At 45.6% G+C, this 21,538-nt stretch overlaps 1 protein-coding gene across 1 annotated transcript in view; it reads right to left on the bottom strand.

Moving 5' to 3' along the window:
• myl4 (myosin, light chain 4, alkali; atrial, embryonic) overlaps positions 1-7,959 on the bottom strand; it is a 35,713-nt gene extending 27,754 nt beyond the window's left edge. Inside the window, exon 1 of the mRNA XM_078529881.1 lies at positions 7,637-7,959. Within this exon, the coding sequence (XP_078386007.1) occupies positions 7,637-7,744 (108 nt within the window). The 5' untranslated portion in view covers positions 7,745-7,959. The remainder of the gene's footprint in view (positions 1-7,636) is intronic.
• Between the last annotated feature and the right edge of the window lie 13,579 nt (positions 7,960-21,538).

The following is a 21,538-nucleotide window of genomic DNA, read 5'->3' as shown; positions in this document are numbered from 1 at the left end:
CCCTGGAGCAGAGAGCAACAGGACTCTGATGTACACATGGCACTGACTCCACTATTGTACCCATGGAATGGTATTGTTAGTAGCCCAGTTGCCAGCTGATAGTGAGACACAATTGTCAGTCACAGTATCACACTTCAACACAGAAAATTGTCTGTCACAGTATCACACTCCAACACAGGAAAGGTGTACATGCTGAAATAAAGATTCCTGTCATTGGCTGCTAGGCAGCAATAACCAATCACAAACTGTAGTGACACTACATCACTAGAAAACACACTCTTGGTGTCACGATATTGTGCGATATCCAATCAGATTACTCCCGGATATCTCTTATTCTATATATAAACCATCCAAACCCCTCAATTAATACTCCCAATAGCTGTTATTTTAGCAACTGTTTGTAATGTCACATAGGCCTTTGAAATTTTCATTTACAAATTACATTTCCCACACGCAATCACAACACCTAATCACATCATTCATCTACATCATTGATGTGCAGTGAATCATCACATCTCTAATTAAATCACCCAACCATAACACCCAAATACAGCACTGCTACACATCACCAACCTTACCACTGATCACCCAATCTTAACGTGCATCACATTACTCACTCATACCACCAAATCTCTAGCCCAAATTGCAACATCCAATCTCATTGAGAATTCACGTCGACCAAACATATAATCACATCAGCAAATCACAATCTTATATGTCTTCATTGATTCAGATCACCCAATCAGATCATTTAAAGATATCACTGAAACTCTGATCATTGTCATTGTTCAGTGTGACATCAGCATGACCTTTACAGTCCCCTGACTCTCTCTCCTCTGTACACGCAGAGAATGGTTACAGTATAGAACGAGGCCATTTGGCTTGTCCAGTCCTAGCCGACTCTCTGCAAGAAAGATTTAGCCAGTCCCATTCCTTCACCCTTTCTCCAAAGCTTTTTCATATCCTTCCTAAAGTGTGGTGCTCAGAACTTAACAAAATACTCCAGTTAAGGCTGAACCAGTGTTTTATGAGGATTCATCATAACTTCCTTGCTTTGGTGCTCCATGCCCTATTTATAAAACTCAGAATCCCGTATGCCTTTATAGCCACTTTCCCAGCTATCCTGTGACCTTCAATGATTTATGCATTTACAACACAGGTCCCACTGCTCCTGCTTACTTATTTAGACTTCGTTCCTCCAGTCCCGTGTGGGACAATGGGCAGCAAGACTCGGTCGCTGGCCCCTGGTCTATCACAATCTCTTTCACTCCAGAAGCTCCTCCTTAAATGTACTTTGCCAAGTCTCCTCTGTCCGGCCCCGTCTTCTTCTTCCATCTGGTGCTGTCCATTCTCCTGCCGCTCTGGCGGGATGTACGTCCGGGAGGTGAAACCCACATCCTGCCAACCTCAGTCATCTCTCTGTCATAATGTCCAGCAAGTGCCTCTGACCAGTCCTCTGGAGCACTTCCTCACTGTGATGCTGTCTCACCATGTGATGCCCAGGATCTTACGTAGGCAATGCTGGTGAAAGACGTGACACCATTGCTGTTCTCTTCCATGTCTCACTGGCATAGATTGCAGTTGGTATTACAATGGGCATGTGGAGTCACAGCTTCATGGCCGTGTTGATGGGATTGGCTGCCCAGACCGTGTGGAGTTGCTGGACAGCCATTGCCACTTTGTAGTTTCTTGTGTGGACATCGATCTCTACATCACCCCCTCCCCCGGATATGTTGCTTCCTCGGTAGGGGAACCTCTCGATGTCCTCGATGTCCTGTTGCCCGTTGGTGATGGGAGGGCCGTGTTGCTGTCCAGCCATCACTGTCTTGGTCTTCTCACAGCTGAAGCGTAGACCACCCTTGGCGCCGCTACTCTCAAGACCAGTGTCATGTCTTGGAGTGTGTTCAATTCTTCAGCCAGCAAGATGGTGTCATCTGTGAAATCACACCCGTCAACCAGTGGTGTTTCAACGGGATGTCAAAGTCTGCAGCCATCATCACCTTCCTCATGATGTAATCAATAACCAAGAGGAACAGGAATGGGGAGAGTGTGCAGCTTTGCCGTATTCCCGTGATGATGATGAGTCCGTGATGCTCGTGCTGGTCTTGATACAGCAGCTGGAGTCACAGTATAAGGTTTTGAAGATGTTAATATCCTGCTCTGGGATGTTGTACTGTCTTGCGATATGCACAGAATGACCGCTCCTGCACACCCTTTAGAATTGTACCCTTTATTTTATATTGCCTCTCCCTGTTCTTCCTACCAAAATGAATCAGTTCACACACCTTTGCATTAAATTTCAAAATTAAATTTAAATTAAATTTCTCTCTCCTCTTTTCCATCTCTCCCTCTCCATCCCCCATCTCCCTCTCTCTCTCTATCTCTTCAACCCCTTTGTCTCTCCATTCCATCTCCCTTTCCATCCTCGTCACTCTATACCTTTTGCCGTCTCTATTCTCCTTCCCCATCTCTCTCTTTCTTTACATAGAATTGTTTAGAATGCACAGCACAGAAACAGGACAAATGGACTAACAAATCTGCACTGCTGTTTATACTCCACACTAGTCACCTCCCTTTCTAACTAGCTCATCTTGGCCTTTCAATGCACCATTCTATTTTTGTTCATGTGCTCTCTCATATGCCTGTCCATTGTCCTTTTGAAAGCAGCTGAATTCTTTGCCTCGACCACATGTGGTGGTGCTGAGTTTCACATTCTAACCTTATTTCCTTATTGCATTTATTAGTAACTATCTTGTTTTTGTGGGCCTAGTTTTAGATTCTCCCACAAGTGGAAACATACTCTCCACATCTACCCTGTCCATTCATACATTTAAATACCTCCTCAGGTCTCTTCTAAGCAGCAACCTGTTCAAACCTCTCCGGAACTATCTTTGTAAATCCTTTTTATATTTTATCCAGTGCGTCCATGTCCTCTTTATATAATGAAGACCAGAATTGTGCACAATACTCTCCAAACGCAGCTTGCTCAGGGTCCTGTAGAAGTTTAATATACTGTAACTTCATTACTTTTAAATTCTATATCCCAATAAATAAATCCCAGTGTGTCGATAGCATTTTTAATTGTTTTGTTGTCCTATGATGCTGATTTTAATGATTTGTTCAGCTATATCTGAAGATTCTTTTACTCTTCTATCCCATTTAGTTTCTGTTTCCTATCAAATTTCATCATCTCACATATTTCTATATTAAATTCCGTTAGTCATTAAACTGCCCAGTCTGCAAGTTTTCAGATGCCACCTGGTATTATGTTGCATTCTTCCCTGTGTTAGCTGTAAACCTCCAGTTTGATATCATCTGCAAATTTTCATATCAAGTTACTTAGCCCTAAATTGAAATCATGAATGTAAATTATAAATAACCATGGTCTTTGTGGAACATTGCTTTCTACATCCCTCCAATCTGAATAACTATCCTTTACACTTAACGAGGACCATAAATAATCTCATCTTTTTTTAATCTAATTTGCCCCCTGACTCTACATGTCTGATCCATTCAGCTATTTGCCCCCTGACTCCACATGTCTGATCCATTCAGCTATTTGCCCCCTGACTCCACATACCCTAACCTTTGCCATGAGCCTTTCATCAAAAGCCTTTTGAAAATCCAAATATATGGTATCTATCACATAACCCTTGTCTACTCTTTCCATTATCTCCTTAAATAATTCTATTGGGGTAATTAAGCATAAATTAGCCTTTTGAAATTTATACTCACTTTATCATATTTCCTGTCATTAAGCTGACTGGTCTATAATTCCCAGGTCTTGTTCAAATTTCCTTTCTGTATGTAGGAACAATATTAGCTGTCTGACAGTCCTCTGGCACTCCCTCAACCCTCTATAGAGCTTCTGGATATGTAAACTAGCTCTTCCGCTCTTTCCTGTCTAGTTTTTTGAGTAAGTATGGGTGCAAACTGTCTAAACTTTTTAATAGTTTCTCTGGATGTCAATTATTTTCTCCCTTTCTCTCCCATCTGTATTAACATTCTTTTAAAACTCATTCAACAGTGAAGCCTTTGTTTCATTACCCTTCTGTCATTAAAAACTGAGGTCAAGTGGATTTTCGATATTTCTACCATTCCTATCATTCTCTGCTCCATCCCCTGTCATCATTCCTTCCCCAATGTTCCAATTCCTTCCCTCCTTTTTGAGTTTTTCTCCCTCCAATTTCCTCCCCGCTTTTCCAACTTTGTCCCAGGTTTCAGGCTCACACTTCCCCATTTCCCTCTGGTATCTCCTTCAGTGACTGTTTTTCTGGGAGAGGGGATATGCCTGCACAGTTTATCATTTTATCTCAGGACCTTCACTCATTTGCCACACGAGCCATTGGACAGTCACTAGGTACAGAAGCGTGGCTGCTGCTTCTCTCCCTCCCCAGCTGGGTCCTTTAGTCAGCCAGAGGCCCAGCAACTAACAGAGTCCCAGAGGAACTTTCAACTTTATCCCTTAAAGCCAAATGAATGTCACTGTCCAGATGACCAATCAGTGCAACGTTAAAGTGTTTCTGGTGCTAACTTCAGTGTTTCAGGGAAAATTTCAGCAGTTTAATTGAACTCATTCCTGTGCAGTAATCCTGCATTATGCCTGCCCGCATTTCCCTCTCAGTTAATGGACTGTAGCTTTTTCAATGTAAAAATTACCCTCACTGCACAGCCCTCTGTAAGTCAAAAACATCCCTGGGAAGTGTCAATACCCAGACCCAGGACTAGTTTGTTCACCAGCAGCCTGCCAGATGTTAGCTGGCAGTAAAGGCTCTCCAGTTGTGTGCTGAGTTCATGCGGACACAGCAGGAGGTCACACAGCCAGACGGGTACTGTACTAACCTAATCCAGTTACTGTTTCTATCTGGAGTGCCTAAGATTTTCACTCCTCATTTAGACTAAAGGCTGTGAGTATCTCTGCCATAGCTTCTGTTTCAGTTACTGAGGAATGTTTCTGTTCCCAGGGTGGTGGAGGCTGCAGTGACAGGTACTCTGTGATAAGGGACAGATGGCGTATCACACGCACATTCACCAATAGCTTTTTCAGCTCATGGAGCCACCTTAGATAGAAATCTTTCTTTAGACAGTGGAGGAGACAGCGGCTTGAGAAAACACCCCCACTGCTGGCTCACCATTGTCTGAAGCTTTTGGTAAAACATAGGAAATGTAGAATTGGTCAGGAATTAGATTAATTTAAACAGGAGAATATTTTCATTTATCACAGCTTAGAGAGGAGTTAAGGAGCAGTTTCCCTCAGCACAACCAGGGCAATGGTGGGGAGCATTCGAGGGATGGGTGTAGGTGAGTCAAGGTCAAAACACTAGCCTTCTCAAGGTGCAGTAGTTGGACTAGATGCTTAATGATTACGGCCACAGAGAAACCCCCTGGAATCATGGAGCTGGTACCCTGGGAGGACCAGAGACTTTGGGGGGGGCAGGGAGCGAGACGAGGAATGAGAAAAGATAAAGGCGCTTGCAGCTATTTATTGATCTAATTTTGGGTTAACAAAGAGAACAAGGAGCTGAGAGAAACAGTGCCCACTCTCCCAGTGCAGGAGCTGAGGGAAACAGTGCCCACTCTCCCAGTGCAGGAGCTGAGGGAAACAGTGCCCACTCTCCCAGTGCAGGAGCTGAGAGAAACAGTGCCCACTCTCCCAGTGCAGGAGCTGAGGGAAACAGTGCCCACTCTCCCAGTGCAGGAGCTGAGGGAAACAGTGCCCACTCTCCCAGTGCAGGAGCTGAGGGAAACAGTGCCCACTCTCCCAGTGCAGGAGCTGAGAGAAACAGTGCCCACTCTCCCAGTGCAGGAGCTGAGGGAAACAGTGCCCACTCTCCCAGTGCAGGAGCTGAGGGAAACAGTGCCCACTCTCCCAGTGCAGGAGCTGAGGGAAACAGTGCCCACTCTCCCAGTGCAGGAGCTGAGGGAAACAGTGCCCACTCTCCCAGTGCAGGAGCTGAGAGAAACAGTGCCCACTCTCCCAGTGCAGGAGCTGAGAGAAACAGTGCCCACTCTCCCAGTGCAGGAGCTGAGAGAAACAGTGCCCACTCTCCCAGTGCAGGAGCTGAGGGAAACAGTGCCCACTCTCCCAGTGCAGGAGCTGAGGGAAACAGTGCCCACTCTCCCAGTGCAGGAGCTGAGGGAAACAGTGCCCACTCTCCCAGTGCAGGAGCTGAGGGAAACAGTGCCCACTCTCCCAGTGCAGGAGCTGAGGGAAACAGTGCCCACTCTCCCAGTGCAGGAGCTGAGAGAAACAGTGCCCACTCTCCCAGTGCAGGAGCTGAGAGAAACAGTGCCCACTCTCCCAGTGCAGGAGCTGAGAGAAACAGTGCCCACTCTCCCAGTGCAGGAGCTGAGGGAAACAGTGCCCACTCTCCCAGTGCAGGAGCTGAGGGAAACAGTGCCCACTCTCCCAGTGCAGGAGCTGAGGGAAACAGTGCCCACTCTCCCAGTGCAGGAGCTGAGGGAAACAGTGCCCACTCTCCCAGTGCAGGAGCTGAGGGAAACAGTGCCCACTCTCCCAGTGCAGGAGCTGAGGGAAACAGTGCCCACTCTCCCAGTGCAGGAGCTGAGAGAAACAGTGCCCACTCTCCCAGTGCAGGAGCTGAGAGAAACAGTGCCCACTCTCCCAGTGCAGGAGCTGAGAGAAACAGTGCCCACTCTCCCAGTGCAGGAGCTGAGGGAAACAGTGCCCACTCTCCCAGTGCAGGAGCTGAGGGAAACAGTGCCCACTCTCCCAGTGCAGGAGCTGAGGGAAACAGTGCCCACTCTCCCAGTGCAGGAGCTGAGGGAAACAGTGCCCACTCTCCCAGTGCAGGAGCTGAGGGAAACAGTGCCCACTCTCCCAGTGCAGGAGCTGAGAGAAACAGTGCCCACTCTCCCAGTGCAGGAGCTGAGAGAAACAGTGCCCACTCTCCCAGTGCAGGAGCTGAGAGAAACAGTGCCCACTCTCCCAGTGCAGGAGCTGAGGGAAACAGTGCCCACTCTCCCAGTGCAGGAGCTGAGGGAAACAGTGCCCACTCTCCCAGTGCAGGAGCTGAGGGAAACAGTGCCCACTCTCCCAGTGCAGGAGCTGAGGGAAACAGTGCCCACTCTCCCAGTGCAGGAGCTGAGAGAAACAGTGCCCACTCTCCCAGTGCAGGAGCTGAGAGAAACAGTGCCCACTCTCCCAGTGCAGGAGCTGAGGGAAACAGTGCCCACTCTCCCAGTGCAGGAGCTGAGGGAAACAGTGCCCACTCTCCCAGTGCAGGAGCTGAGGGAAACAGTGCCCACTCTCCCAGTGCAGGAGCTGAGGGAAACAGTGCCCACTCTCCCAGTGCAGGAGCTGAGAGAAACAGTGCCCACTCTCCCAGTGCAGGAGCTGCATTAACAAATTCTTATTGAAGCTTTTGACAGCCATGACAAGATGGAAAATGAAAGCTATCACCTTTCAGCCACAATGGGATTTCCTGCACACGGTTAGTAAAAAAGCAAAAAATAAATAAAACCAACGCTTTAACTGCTCGGTATCTAGTTTTGTCTTTGTCTTGTCTCCTTTCAGAAAGCCTGGAGCCACTAACAGCAGGTAGACAGACAGCACAATCATCATCCTCTCACATTGTCAGACCGGCCTTGGCAGGGCCACCGCTGCTCTACTTACCATCACGTTCTTGGGGTCAAAGACTGGTTCCTTGGGGGGCTCTGGTTCAGGAGGGGGGGCAGGTGCTGGCTTTGCAGCTTCCTTCTTCAGGTCTTTCTTGGGGGCCATGGTTGTAGCGGGAGGAGCGTCTGCAGAAGCGCTGAGCACACGGACGAGCAGCCGCAGCCCCCAGCCCACTCTTATACAGATAGCCCCCTCACTCAGCCAGCGGACAGCTGAGAAAGCAGCGATCACTGCCTATAAATGGAAGAAATCTCCATCCCTCCAGGGAATATTGGAGCATTTGCTGGCGGCTTCCATCAGCTGGCGCTGCCATGGCAACCGGAAAGCCGACAGGTCATGAAATCTGAGCTAAAACAATTAAAGGGAACCTGTCCTCCCGAGCAGGTATTTGACAAACTCTTGGTGGGAGCGGAGACCAAAGGAAGGCGGGTCTCCCGGTGACTTTGTCAAGCCGCAGCGATGCAAAGACGTGTTTGGACAAAGCTTCTATCACTGGGGGTTGTGCTCACAAATGAACACAAGGCTGGTGAAGATTTTCTCTGCAGTGAAATGCCCCTTTAATGTTCCAAAGCCAGAGCTTCGTAACAGCCCCGTTATCCGCTGGACTTCAGTGCCCCAGAGATCAGAGAGATGATGCTCCAAATCTTTAAATAGCTTTTCAACCGGTAGTACCAGGGAGGCTGAGCAACACCCCTGGGCTAGAGAAGCTGGCGCTGAATGAGCTCCCATCTGTCAGTGTCTGTCTGCAGGGGCAGCGTGTGGGGAAGGAGCTTTTACAAAATTATTCAAACCCCATCCCGGCCTTTCTTTCTCATCCGCCTGGCGACCACTGTACCCTGCTTCCCACTGACCACTGCACCCACTGACCTCTAACTACCATACCCATTGACCACTGTATCCACTGACCTCTATATCCACTGACCACTGTACCCAGCTACCCACTGACCATGGTGCCCACTGATCTCTACCCACTGACCACTGTACCCATTGACCTCTATATTCACTGACCACTGTACCCAGCTACCCACTGACCACTCTACCCACTGACCTCTAACCACTGTACTCATTGACCACCATATCCAATGACCTTTATACCCACTGACCACCCTACCCACCGAACTCAACCCACTGACCATTAAACCCATTGAGTACTGTACCCATTGACCTCTATATCCACTGACCTCTATACCCACAGAACCCACCTTCTCACTGGCCACTGTATCCAATGACCACTGAACCTGCTGACATCTACCCAGGTATCAATTGCCCACTGTTACCAGGTGCCCACTCAACCACTGAATGATAGATAAACTGTGAATGAAGCAACTTGATGTAAGGTTCCCATAATGAGAGTGAACGCTCCATTATGGAGCTGAGCATGCCCTCAGAGATGACAAAGGAGGATGAGGGAGGAACAGGGGAGGAGGGCAAGAATGGGGAAATGGAAAGGAAGAGGAGAGTGGTGGAGAGGTAGGAAGGATGAGGGAGGGGAGGTTGAGGGATGGGAACAGCCCTTAGCTTGGTGATGAGGAGAGGGATGGAGGGGGAGTGGTGGGGAGCAGAGGGGGAATGGGGTGTGGAAGTAGTTGGAGAGTTTGGGAGAATGGGGGAGGGTAGGAGGAGAGAGTGGGGCAGATGGTGAGCAGAGATGGAGAATAAAGGGAGTAGGGAAGGGTGGGATGTGGGATAGAGTGGATTGTGGAGGATGAGGAGGGAGGGGGAGGGAGAAGAGAAAAGTAGGGTGGTGGGGGGAGGTCATTTCCATGCTACCAGGTTCTGCAGGGGTTTCTGAGCAGCGATCACACTGGATCTGAGCAGGGATTTCAAGCCCATTGAAATTATAGCACTGGAGTGGCCCATTTGACCATCAAGCCTATCCAATTTATTTTTATATTCATTCATGGGGTGTGGACGTCCCTGGCTGGGCCAGCATTTATTGCCTATCCCTAATTGCTTGAGAAGGTGGTGGTGAGTTGCCTTCTTGAACACTGCAGTCCATGTGATGCAGGTACACCCACAGTGCTGTTAGGGAGGGAGTTCCAGGATTTTGACCCAGTGACAGTGAAGGAATGGTGATATATTTCCAAGCCAGGATGGTGAGTGGCTTGGAGGGGAACTTGCAGGTGGTGGTGTTCCCATGTGTCTGCCGCCCTTGTCCTTCTCAATGGTAGTGGTTGTGTGTTTGGAAGGTGCTGTCGAAGAAGCCTTGGTGAGTTGCTGCAGTGCATCTTGCAGATGACACACACTGCTGCTACTGTGCGTCGGTGGTGGAGAGAGTGAATGTTGAAGGTGTGGCCATCCGGGTGCTAATCAAGTGGGCTGCTTTGTCCTGGATGGTCTCAAGCTTCTTGAGTGTTGAAGTTGCACTCATACAGACACTGTATCTAACCGATGCTGTACCTGCCCAGGGAGAGTGTGGTGGGACAGTGTAGAGATAGATATACTCTCTACCTAACCCCGTGCTGTACCTGCCCTGGGAGTGTTTGATGGGGACAGTGTAGAGGGAGCTTTACTCTGTATCTAACCCCGTGCTGTACCTGCCCTGGGAGTGTTTGATGGGGACAGCGTAGAGGGATATTTACTCCGTATCTAACCATGTGCTTTATCTGTCCTGGGAGTGTTTGGTGAAACTCCAATGTTGACTAATTTACCTTGATTGGTATTTTGCTGGCTGAACCTTTAATGTTATTGGATGTTTCTGGAAGGACCTGTGTGAGCCCTGATGCACCGTCAGGTTATTGAGAAAGTTGGGTTATTTTAAAAAGGTCAGCTGGGCTGCCAGAGCTGACAGTAACAGAATTCATCCCTCAAGCATTTCAGAAAACTCCTGGAATCTGCTGAGTAGCAACACTGACAACATGGAATCCTACAACACAGTGGGAGGTCTTTCACCAGAACATGCCTGTGACTGGTCTTTGAAAAAAAACTCTCCAGTTTGGACCTCCAACCCAGCAATTTCCCCAGAACACTGCAAATTCGATCTCTCCAATTATATGTCCAAGACTCAGCATGGACTGGACAGCACTGTACCCAGTCTCAGTACAGAATAGTATGCACTACACAGTGCTATGGGTTACTATGTTCAGTGGATGGGATTTCCCACATGTTGTGGCCCTACAGCTTGTCCTCTAACACACACTGCCATGCCCCCACCACCATCCCCCCCATTTTATATCAGCCCATCAACACATTCAGGCAGTATACAGTAAAACTACAAATACCCAACACACTTCTCTCAGAGATAGACTGTGGAAATCTGGTTATTCACACAGAATAACAGAGGCTTGTGAATGGGTTACAGGCTGGAATCTAATCAAGGGTTTGTGATGGTTTTAAACACTGAATACCTGGGTGATTATAAACTGACCTAATTGACAGGTTAGACTGTCAGCTGCAGAAGACCGAGGGAGCCTGTAACCTGATTAATGAGGGGTCCAAGATCCTGGGGTGATCCACAATGCTGAAGGGAAGGTTGGAGATCATGGGGAAGGTTCGAGAATCCTGGGAGGGATCTGAATTTTAGGGTGGAGAAAGTCTGTAATGCTGAGGGGAAGGTTATTGATTATGAGGAGAGTTTGGCAATCCTGGGGTGGTCCAAGATGCTGAGGGGAGCAAGCAGGTTAGCTTGGGAGGCGATGAAGCACTCCTGTTCCTCCTGAACCACAATGACCCTACTCTTGCTCCTATGTTCCTGTCTGGTCATTATCACTTTTTTAGTTGTGGGATCTTGGCCGTGTGCGAATTGGTGCTGTGATGCCTAAACTACAACAATGACTATAAAGTACTTCATTGGTTGTAAAATGCTTTGGGACATCCTGAGGTTGTGAAAGGTGATATATAAATGCAGTCTTTCTTTTCCCGTATCCCAAGAACAAAAGTAGCATCCCTGGGAGACAGCACTTGGCAGCCAGCTACCAGACAGGTGGTCACTATGGACAGGTTTCTGGGTGTAAACAAACCTCTTGTTGAGTGTCTTGCCTTCTTTCCCCAGCCGTGTCTCTATTTCTCATTTGGCCTGTCCCTTTCTCTTTAATCAATCTATCCTCCATCTATTTTCCTCACTCTGTATCTGTCCATCTACCATGCTTTCTCACCTATTCTTTTCTCTGTCTTCTGTATCTCTGTCACTGTTTCCATCCCTTGCTGTCATTTTCCTTGCCCGTCTCCCTTTCTTTCTGCCTCCCTCTCCATTTTGTCCGTTTCTCACTCTCTTTTCAGTATTTGGTTTCTCATTCTCTGGTTATTCAAGCAATAACCTTCATTGAAAAGGTAGGTGGCAGCTGTGGCTCAGTGTTTGCACCCTTACTTCCAAGTCAGAAAGTCGTTGGTTCAAGTTCCACAGCAGAAAGTTGAGCACAAAAATGAAAGCTGCCAGTCCAGGGTGGTACTGAGGGAGTACTGCGCTGTTGGAGACATTGGGAAAAATTTTACGGCAGGGGGATTTTACATTCCCGCCGAAGTCAATGAGGTTTAGAATGTCTCGTCACATTTTACAGCCCCGTCCCCACCGAAATGGGGCTGTAAAATCTGCCATTGTTTTGGATGATGCGTTAAATCAATTGCTTGTCAGCAGTGTCACATGGAAGTAAAAGATTCCATGCCCTATTTCGAAGAAATGCCATTGTCCTGTCCAATTTTTATCCCTCAGTCAACATCACAAAAACAGATGATCTGGTCATTACCACATTGCTGCTTGTGGGAACTTGCTGAGTGCAAATTGGCTGCTGTTTCCTATATTACAACAGTCATTATACTTCAGAGATACTTGTTTGACTGTAAAGGGCTTTGAGATGTCCTGAGGTTGTGAAAGGCACTATATAAAAATGCAGGTCTCTCTTTTTATTTGAGGCTGTTTTGCAGTTATAACTTGCATTTCGAATTATAAATGTTCTGTGAATTTGTCAGCTTTTCCAGGATTTTGAGATTGGTGCAAACAGGAGCTGGGGTTGGAAGGGTCAGGTTTTAATCTTCACCTTCAACAGTATATAAAGCGGCAAAAACTAGTGGTAGGCCAGAGGATTGGGAATTTTTTAGGAACTAACAGTGGATGACTAAAAAGTTAATAAAAAGGGAGAAAACTGATTATGAAAGTAAATTGGCAAGAAATATAAAAATGGACAGCAAGAGCTTCTACGGGTATATAAAAAGAATGAGAGTGGCTAAAGTGAGCGTGGGACCCTTGGAGAATGCAACTGGAGAATTGATAATGGGAACAGGGAAATGGCAGATAAGTTAAACCAATATTTTGCATTGCTCTTCACGGTGGAGGACATTATAAACATCCCAAAGATATCAGATAAGCAAGGAGCTAATAGGAGGAAAGATCTTGTAACCAGTCTCTATCACAAGGGACAAAGTATTTGACAAACTAATGGGACTAAAGGCAGACAAGTTGCCAGGACCTGATGGCCTGTATCCAAGGGTTTTAAAGGAAGTGGCTGCACAGATAGTGAGGGATTGGTCAAAATATTCCAGAACTCACTGGTTTCTGGGAGGGTCCCAGCGGATTGGAAAACCACTAATGTGACGCCCCTGTTCAAGAAGGGAGGGAGACAAAAAGTAGGAAACTATAGGCCAGTCAGCCTAACATCTGTCATTGGGAAAATGCTAGAGTCCATTATTAAGGAAGAAATAGCAGGACATTTAGAAAAGCTTAATTCAATCAAACAGTCAACATGGTTTTGTGAAAGGGAAATCATGTTTGACAAATTTGCTAGAGTTCTTTGAGGATACAACAAGCAGAGTTGATAAAGGGGAACCAGTAGATGGAGTGTATTTGGATTTCTAGAAGGCATTCGATAAGGTGCCACATAAAAGGTTACTGCACAAGATAGGAGCTCACGGTATTGGGGGTAATGTATTAGCACGGATTGAGGATTGGTTAACACACAGAAGACAGAGATTCAGTATTAATGGGGCTTTTTCAGGTTGGAAAGACGTAATTAGTGGAGTGCCACAAGGATCAGTCTGAGGGCCTCAATTATTTACTATCTATATTAATGACTTGGAGGTGGGGGCAGGTGTAATGTATCCAAATTTGCTGATGATACAAAAATAGGTGGGAAGGCATGTTGTGGTGAAGACATAAGGAATCTGCAAGGGGATATAGATAGGTTGAGTAATGGGCAAAAACTTGGCAGATGGGGTTTAATGTAGGAAAGTGTGAGGTCATACACTATGGTAGGAAAGATCAAAAGGCAGACTATTATTTATATGGAGAGAGACTCCAAAAAAGTGCAGCACAGAGGGACATGGGTGTTATTATGTATGAAACACAAAGTTAGCATGCAGGTACAGCAAGTAATTAAAAAGGCAAATGGAATTTTGGCCTGTATTGCTAGGGGGTTGGAGTTTAAAAATAGAGAAGTCTTGTTACAACTGTACAGGGTGTTAGTGAGGCTGTACATGGAGTACTGTGTACAGTTTTGGTCCCCATATTTAAGAAAGGATATACTGGCATTGGAGGCAGTTCAAAAGAGATTCACTAAAGTTGATTCCTGGGATGAAGGGGTTGACTTATTAAGAACAGCTAAACAGGTTAGGCCTTTAGAGTTTAGAAGAATGAGGGGTGATCTTATTGAAACGTACAAGATTCTGAGAGGGGTGACTGGGTAGATGTTGAGATGTTTCCACTAGTGGGGGAATCTCGAACTAGGGGACATAGTTACAGAATAAGGGGACACTCATTTAAAACTGAGATGTGAAGGAATTTCTTCTCTCATAGGGTAGTGAATGTCTGGAATTCTCTACCCCAGAGAGTTGTGGAAGCTAGGTCACTGAAAATATTTAAAGAGGAGGTAGATAGATTTTTAAAATGTCAGGGAGTTGAGGGCTATGAGGAGCTGGCACAAAAAAGGAGTTGAGGCCTGGGGCAGATGGCGGGGCAGGCTTGAGGGGCTATGAATGGCCTACTCCTTCTCCTATTTCTTATGTTCTTAACTTCACTATGTGGGGAGTAAACTGGTAGGAATTGCCACTGATCTAAATTTGTTTTCATTTGTGAAAATGAAATCAGGTAGCTTCTATAACATGCGCCTGTATCTGGTTGAGAGGTTGAAAATTGACCTCACAGACCCTCCATTTTTCCAGTGCAAATCATTCCAACTTCCATGATTCTTCCTTCTGGCCCAAGCACCTGGAATAAAAACCTTGCATATTTTGTAATACTTTTCACATCCTCGGAATCTAAATTGGCTCTGAGGTGCACTCAGGCAAATGTTGCAGCCAATCTGTACATAGCAGGATCATGCAAACAACTGAACCCAGGAACCAGTTTCAGTGCAGGGCTGAGTGCTAGACAGTAGTCAGAGGGACTTCCTTTGATAATCTCACAGGTTCTTTTATAATTCATCCAAACAATAATATATCTCACCTGAAAGAGGGCATGTCCAACATTGCACCACTTTAGACCTGTCCTGAAGTATTAACCTGGACTATGTGCTCAAGTCAGTTAAGTGGAGCTCATATTCATGACTTTGAACTGAGGGGAAAGCTTGCTACCACTGTGCCAAGTCAACACTTCCAATGCTGTTGGTTTAGTGTTGAGAGAGTGATTTTACTGATAATATTTGATTTGAAACAATTGTGGTAAAACAAACAGGTAGAAATCAATAACCACATTGGGAGCCTCAATTTGACCTGCACTCCTTTTGAGCAACTACAGGCCTGATGTCTTTAGACCCAGTGGTGTCAGTGGCTCCTCTGATTGGTGTGAACATCATACTTTTATGGGACTGGGTGCTGGTGGATAGTAAGGAGTCTTAATTTTTAAAAAATCTTTTTATAAAAATCTAATTTTGTTTGTAGTTAGCATTTAACTGAAATCTACAGTTTAAATTCTAAAGTTCCCAGCCTTAAGCAGGGTTTTAACAAGGTCTCTACTGGGTGAGCAGTTGGGCTTAGTTAAAGAAGAAGCTGAAACGGGTTCCTCTGTAACTGGGTCAGCTAGCCTTCATCTTCGAAGCATATAAAGGCAGCCAGCTTACTGTGATTTAGAATAGAGTGCTGGAAGCGGGATGATTGAGGGAGTCGCAGAAAGAGGTGCTCCTTTGCTTTTGGCATTTAATAACATGAGGGGAGTGGTGGCTTTAAAGAGTGAGGGGAACCAGGCCTGAGACCAAAGCGGGATTGGGAGCCAGCATGACAGGAGCGGCAGTCTTGATAAGTAGAACCTGATGAATATTTCTATTGTCCAGTCTTTAAAGCAAAAATTGGCCTTAAGTTTAGATTAAGTAGTGTTTAAAGTATAAGAAGTAAGGTCCCTAGTATATATTTAATATTCCTTAAACTAGAGGAAGTAAAAGTAAAGGGAGCAGCTTAACGGTAAGTCATGGCAGGGCAGCTTGGCCAAGTGGAATGTTTCTCCTGTGTGCTGTGGAAATCAGGGACACTTCCAGTGTCCAGAGCAACGTGTGTAAGAGGTGCCCCAGCTGCAGCTACTCAAAATCAGCATTTTGGATCTGGAGCTAAGGCTGGAGTCACTGCGGAGCACCTGCAAGACTGAGATCTTTGTGAATAACGTGTACAGAGGTTGCCACACCGCAGGTGAAGAGTGCATAGGCGGAAAAGGGCTGGGTGACCGCCAGACAGATTGAAGACACTAGGCAGCAAGTGCAGGAGTCCCCTGGGTCTATCTCCCTCTCTAACAGATTTTCCATTTTGGATACTGCTGGGGAAGATGGCTTCTCAGGGGAATGCAGCAAGAACCAAGTTCACGGCACAGGTGGCTCAGCTGTGCAAGAAGGAAAGAAAAAGAAATGTGGGAGAACAATAGCGATAGGGGATTCTATGGTAAGGGGAACAGATAGATGTCTCTGTGGCCGCAGACGTGACACCAGGATGGTGTGTTGCCTCCCTAGTGCCAGGGTCAAGGATGTCACTGAGCAGCTGTAGGACATTCTGAAGGGGGAGGGTAAACGACCAGAGGCCGTGGTCCATATTGGTACTAATGGCAGAGGGATGAGGTCCTGAAAGCAGAATATTGGGAGCTGGGAAATAAGTTAAAACGCAGCACCTCAAAGATAGTAATAATAATATCAGGATTACTCCCAGTGCCATGCGCTAGCGAGATCAGGAATAGGAGAATAGACCAGATGAATGAGTGGGAGAGATGGTGTAGGAGGGAGGGATTTAGATTCCTGAGGCATTGGGACCGATTCTGGAGAAGATGGGACCTGTACCAGCTGGACGGGTTGTACCCCATGAGGACCAGGACCAATATCCTCACAGGGGTATTCGCTAGTGCTGTGGGGAGGGTTTAAACTAGAGTGGCAGGGGGATGGGAACCTGAGCGGGGAGACACAAGAGAGGGAAACAAAAATAGGAATGAAAGACAGAAAAGTAGAAAGCAAAAGTGGAAGGTAGAGGAAACAAGGGCTAGCAGCAATGGGGCCATAGTGCAAAAAATTACACATAAAAATGTTAAAAAGACAAGTTTAAAGGCATTGCATCTGAATACTCAGCGCAAACAGATGTAAACAGGTACAATATGATTGCGATTACAGAGACATGGCTGCAGGGTGACCGAGGCTGGGAACTGAATATCCAAGGGTAGCTGACATTTAGGAAGGACAGGCAAAAAAGGAAAAGGAGGTGGTGTGGTGTTGTTAGTTATGGATGAAATCAGTGCGATAGTGAGAAAGAATATTGGCTCAGAAAATCTAGATGAAGAATCAGTCTGGGTGGAGCTAAAAAGCAACAAGGGGTGGAAAACATTCATGGGAGTTGTCTATAGGCCTCCAAACAGTAGTGATAAGGTAGGGGCAGCATTAAACAGGAAATTAGAGATGCATGTAACAAAGGTGTTTCAGTAATGATGGGTGACTTTAAGTTACATATAGACTGGGCAAACCAATTTAGCAATAATACTGTGGCAGATGAATTCCTGGAGTGTGTATGAGATGGTTTTATAGACCAGTACATCAAGGGACCAACTAGGGAACAGGTTATCCTAGATTTAGTATTGTGCAATGAAAAGGGGTTAATTAATAACCTTGTGTGGGGTCCTTGAGGGAACAATGACCATAACATGATAGAATTCTTCATTAGGATGGAAAGTGAAGTAATCCAATCCAAAACTAGGGTCCTAACTCTAAACAAAGGAATCTAGGAAAGTGTGAGGGGTGAGTTGGCTACGATATATTGGGGAACTTCATTAAAATGAATGACGTTGGATAGGCAATGACTAATAGTTAAGGAATGAATGTGTGAATTGCAACAGTTGTACATTCCTTTCTGATGCAAAAATACAACAGGAAAAGGAGCCCAACCATGGCTAACAGCAGAAATTAAGGATAGTATTAGATCCAAAGAGGAGTCCAAAGAGGATTGGGAGCAGTTTCGAATTAACAAAGGAGCACAAAGAAGTTGATCAAGAGGGGAAAAATAGAGTGTGAGAGTAAACTCACAAGGAACATAAAATGGACTGTAAAAGATTCTATAAGTTAAAAGAAAAAGATTAGCGAAGACAAATGTAGGTCCCTTACAGTCTGAAACGGAGAATTTATATTAGAGAACAAGGAAATGCCAGAGCAATTAAACAACTACTTTAGTTTTGTCTTCACAGAGGAAGACATAAATAACTTTCCAGAAATACTAAGGAACTAAGGGCCGAGAAGCAGGAATTGAAGGAAATTAGTATTTGTAAAAAAGAGTGCTGGAGAAATTAATGGATCTGAAAGCAGATAAATCCCCAGGGCCTGATAATCTACATCCTAGGGTACTGAAAGAGGTGGCCATGGAAATTAGTGGGTGTTTTGGTTGTCATTCTCCAAAATTCTGCAGATTCTGGAAGTCCCGGCAGATTGGAGGGTGGCAAATGTAACCCCACTATTTAAAAAAGGAGGGAGGGAGAAAACAGCGAATTACAGACCAGTTAGCCTAACATCAGTAGTAGGGAAAATGCTAGAGTCTAGTATAAAGGACGTGATAACAGGGCCCTTAGAAAATATCAGTGAGATTAGACAAAGTCAAAATAGATTTATGAAAGGGAAATCATGTTTGACAAACCTACCAGAGTTTTTTTTGAGGATGTAACTAGTAGAATAGATAAGGGCGAATCAGTGGATGTGGTGCATTTGGATTTTTCAGAATTTCATGGAAGCAGTCCATGTCCAAAGGCAGCAAGGCCTGGACAATATGCAGGCTTGGGCTGACAAGCGGCAAGTAACATTCGTGCCACTCAAGTACCAGGGCAATGACCACCTCCAACAAGAGAGAATCTAACCATCGTCCCTTGACATTCAATGGCAATACCATCGCTGAACCCCACACTAACAACATCCAGGGGGTTACCATTGACCAGAAACTGAATTGGACTAGCCATATAAATACTGTGGCTACAAGAGAAGGTCAGAGGCTAGGAATCCTGCAGTGAGGAGCTCACTCCTTACTCTCCAAAGCCTGTCCACCATCTATAAGGCAGAAGTCAAGAGTATGATAGAATACTTTCCACTTGCCTGGATGAGTGCGGCTCCAACACCACTCAAGAAGCTTGATACCATCCAGGACAAAGCAGCCTGTTTGATTGCTGCTACATCCATAAACATTCACTCCCTCCACCACCGACACACAGTGGTAGCAGTGTGTACCATCTACAAGATGCACTGCAAGAATTCACCAAACCCCCTTAGACAGCATCTTCCAAACCCAGGACCACTACCATCTAGAATGACAAGAGCAGCAGACACATGGGAATACCACCATAGAAAAATTACAGTGCAGAAAGAGGCCATTCAGCCCATCATGTCTATGCTGGCCAGAAAAAGAAACTAGCCGCTAATTTTAATCTCACCCTCCAGCACCTGGTCCGTAGCCTTGCAAGATACAGTGCTTCAGGTGCAGATCCAAGTACCTTTTAAGTGAGTAGAGCGTTTCAGCCTCAACCAGCAATTTCGGTAGTGAATTCCAGATGTCCACCACCCTCTGGGTTAAAAAGTTTTTCCTCATGTCCCCTCTAATCCTTCTACCAATCACATTAAATCTATGCCGCCTGGTAATTGTCCCCTCAGCTAGGGGAAACAGGTCTTTACTGTCTACCCTATCTCGGCCCCTCAATATTGTACACCTCAATTTGGTCACCCCTCAGCCTCCTCTGTTCTAAGGAAGACAACCCTAGACTACCCAATCTTTCCTCATAGCTGCAATTTTCAAGCCCTGGAAGCATTCTTGTAAATCTTCTCTGTACCCTCTCCAGACCAATTATGTCCTTCCTGTAATGTGGTGACCGGAACTGTATGCAACATTCCAGCTGTGGCCTAACCAGCGTTTTGTATAGTTCCATCATTACATTCCTGCTTTTGTATTCAATACCTCATCCAAAGAAAGCTTTCCATATGCTTTCTTTACCACCTTATCCACCTGTCCTGCCTTCAGGGACCGGTGGACATGCACTCCAAGGTCTCTCACTTCTTCAACCTCTCTCAATATCCTCCAGTTTATTGAATATTCCCTTGTTTTGTTTGCCCTCCCTAAATGCATTACCTCCCACTTTTCCAGATTGAATTCCATTTGCCACCCTTCTGCCCATTCAACCAAACCACTGACATAACTCTGGAGACAACACTGATCCTCTTCACTATCAACTATATGGCCAATTTTTGTGTCATCTGCAAATTTCCCAATCATACCTCCCATATTTATGTCCAAATCATTAATATGTACAACAAACAGCAAGGGCCCCAATACTAAGCCCTGTGGAACACCACTGGAAACTGTTTTCCATTTGCAAAAACATCTAATCGACCATTACCCTTTGTTTCCTGTCGCTGAGCCAATTTTGGATCCAACTCACCACCTTCACTTTTCTGACCAGTCTCGCATGTGGGACGTGTCAAATGCCTTACTAAAATCCATGTAGACAACATCCACTGCACTACCCTTATCAAGCCTCCTTGTTACTTGCACAAAAAATTTGATTAAGTTAGTAAGACACGACCTTCCCCTAACAAAGCCATGCTGACTGTCCCTAATCAACCTGTTCCTTTCTAAGTGACGGTTTATCCTGATCTCAGAATTGATACTAATAATTTGCCCACCACTGAAGTCAGATTGACTGGTCTATAATTTTCTGGCACCCTTTTTAAATAATCGTACAACGTTCGCAGACCTCCAATCCTCTAGTATCTCGCCTTTATCTAGTGAGGATCCGCTATTTCCTCCCTGGCTTTCTTTAACAGCCTGGGATGTAATCCATCCAGCCCTGGTGACTTATCCATCTTCAAGGATGTCAGTCACTCCAGTACTTCCTCTCACTATGCCAATTGCTTTAATGTTTCACACTCCTCCTCATTAACTAGAACGTCTGCATCATCCCTCTCCTTATTGAAGACAGAGATAAAGTACTGATTGAGAACCCTTCCCACATCTTCAGCATCAACACACAAGTTACCATGTACATCTCTGACAGGCCCTAACCTTTCCTTAATTATTCTCTTGCTCTTTATGAACTGGTAAAACATCTTTGGGTTTTCTTTGATTTTGCCTGCCAATATTTTTTCGTATCCTCTCTTTGCTTTCCGAATTTCCATTTTTACTTCACCCATGTACTTTTTATACTCCTCTAGGCTTTCTACACTATTAAATCTTTTGTGACTGTCATAAGCTTTCTTTTTCTGCTTTATCTTGGTCTGTATGCTTCTGGATAACTAGGGGGCTTTAGATTTGGCAGTACCACCCTTTTTTTGTGGGGACAAGTCTACAATGTGCCCGTACAGTCTCGCTTTTGAATGCCTCCCACTGATTTGATACAATTCCCTCTTCTAATTGCTGTATCTCACCAGCTCACCTCTGAGCTTTGTAAAATTTGACTTCCCCCAATTTAGAACTTTCACTTGTGTCCTATTGTTGTCCTTTTCCATAATGATGCTAGGTCTAACTGTATTATGGTCACTATCTCCAAAA

Source organism: Cetorhinus maximus, chromosome 25 (genome assembly GCF_964194155.1).
Source record: "Cetorhinus maximus chromosome 25, sCetMax3.hap1.1, whole genome shotgun sequence".
NCBI classification, from domain to species: domain Eukaryota; kingdom Metazoa; phylum Chordata; class Chondrichthyes; order Lamniformes; family Cetorhinidae; genus Cetorhinus; species Cetorhinus maximus.
The sequence above is the reverse complement of the archived record's forward strand: the minus strand, read 5'-3'. Positions and strand labels throughout refer to the sequence as shown.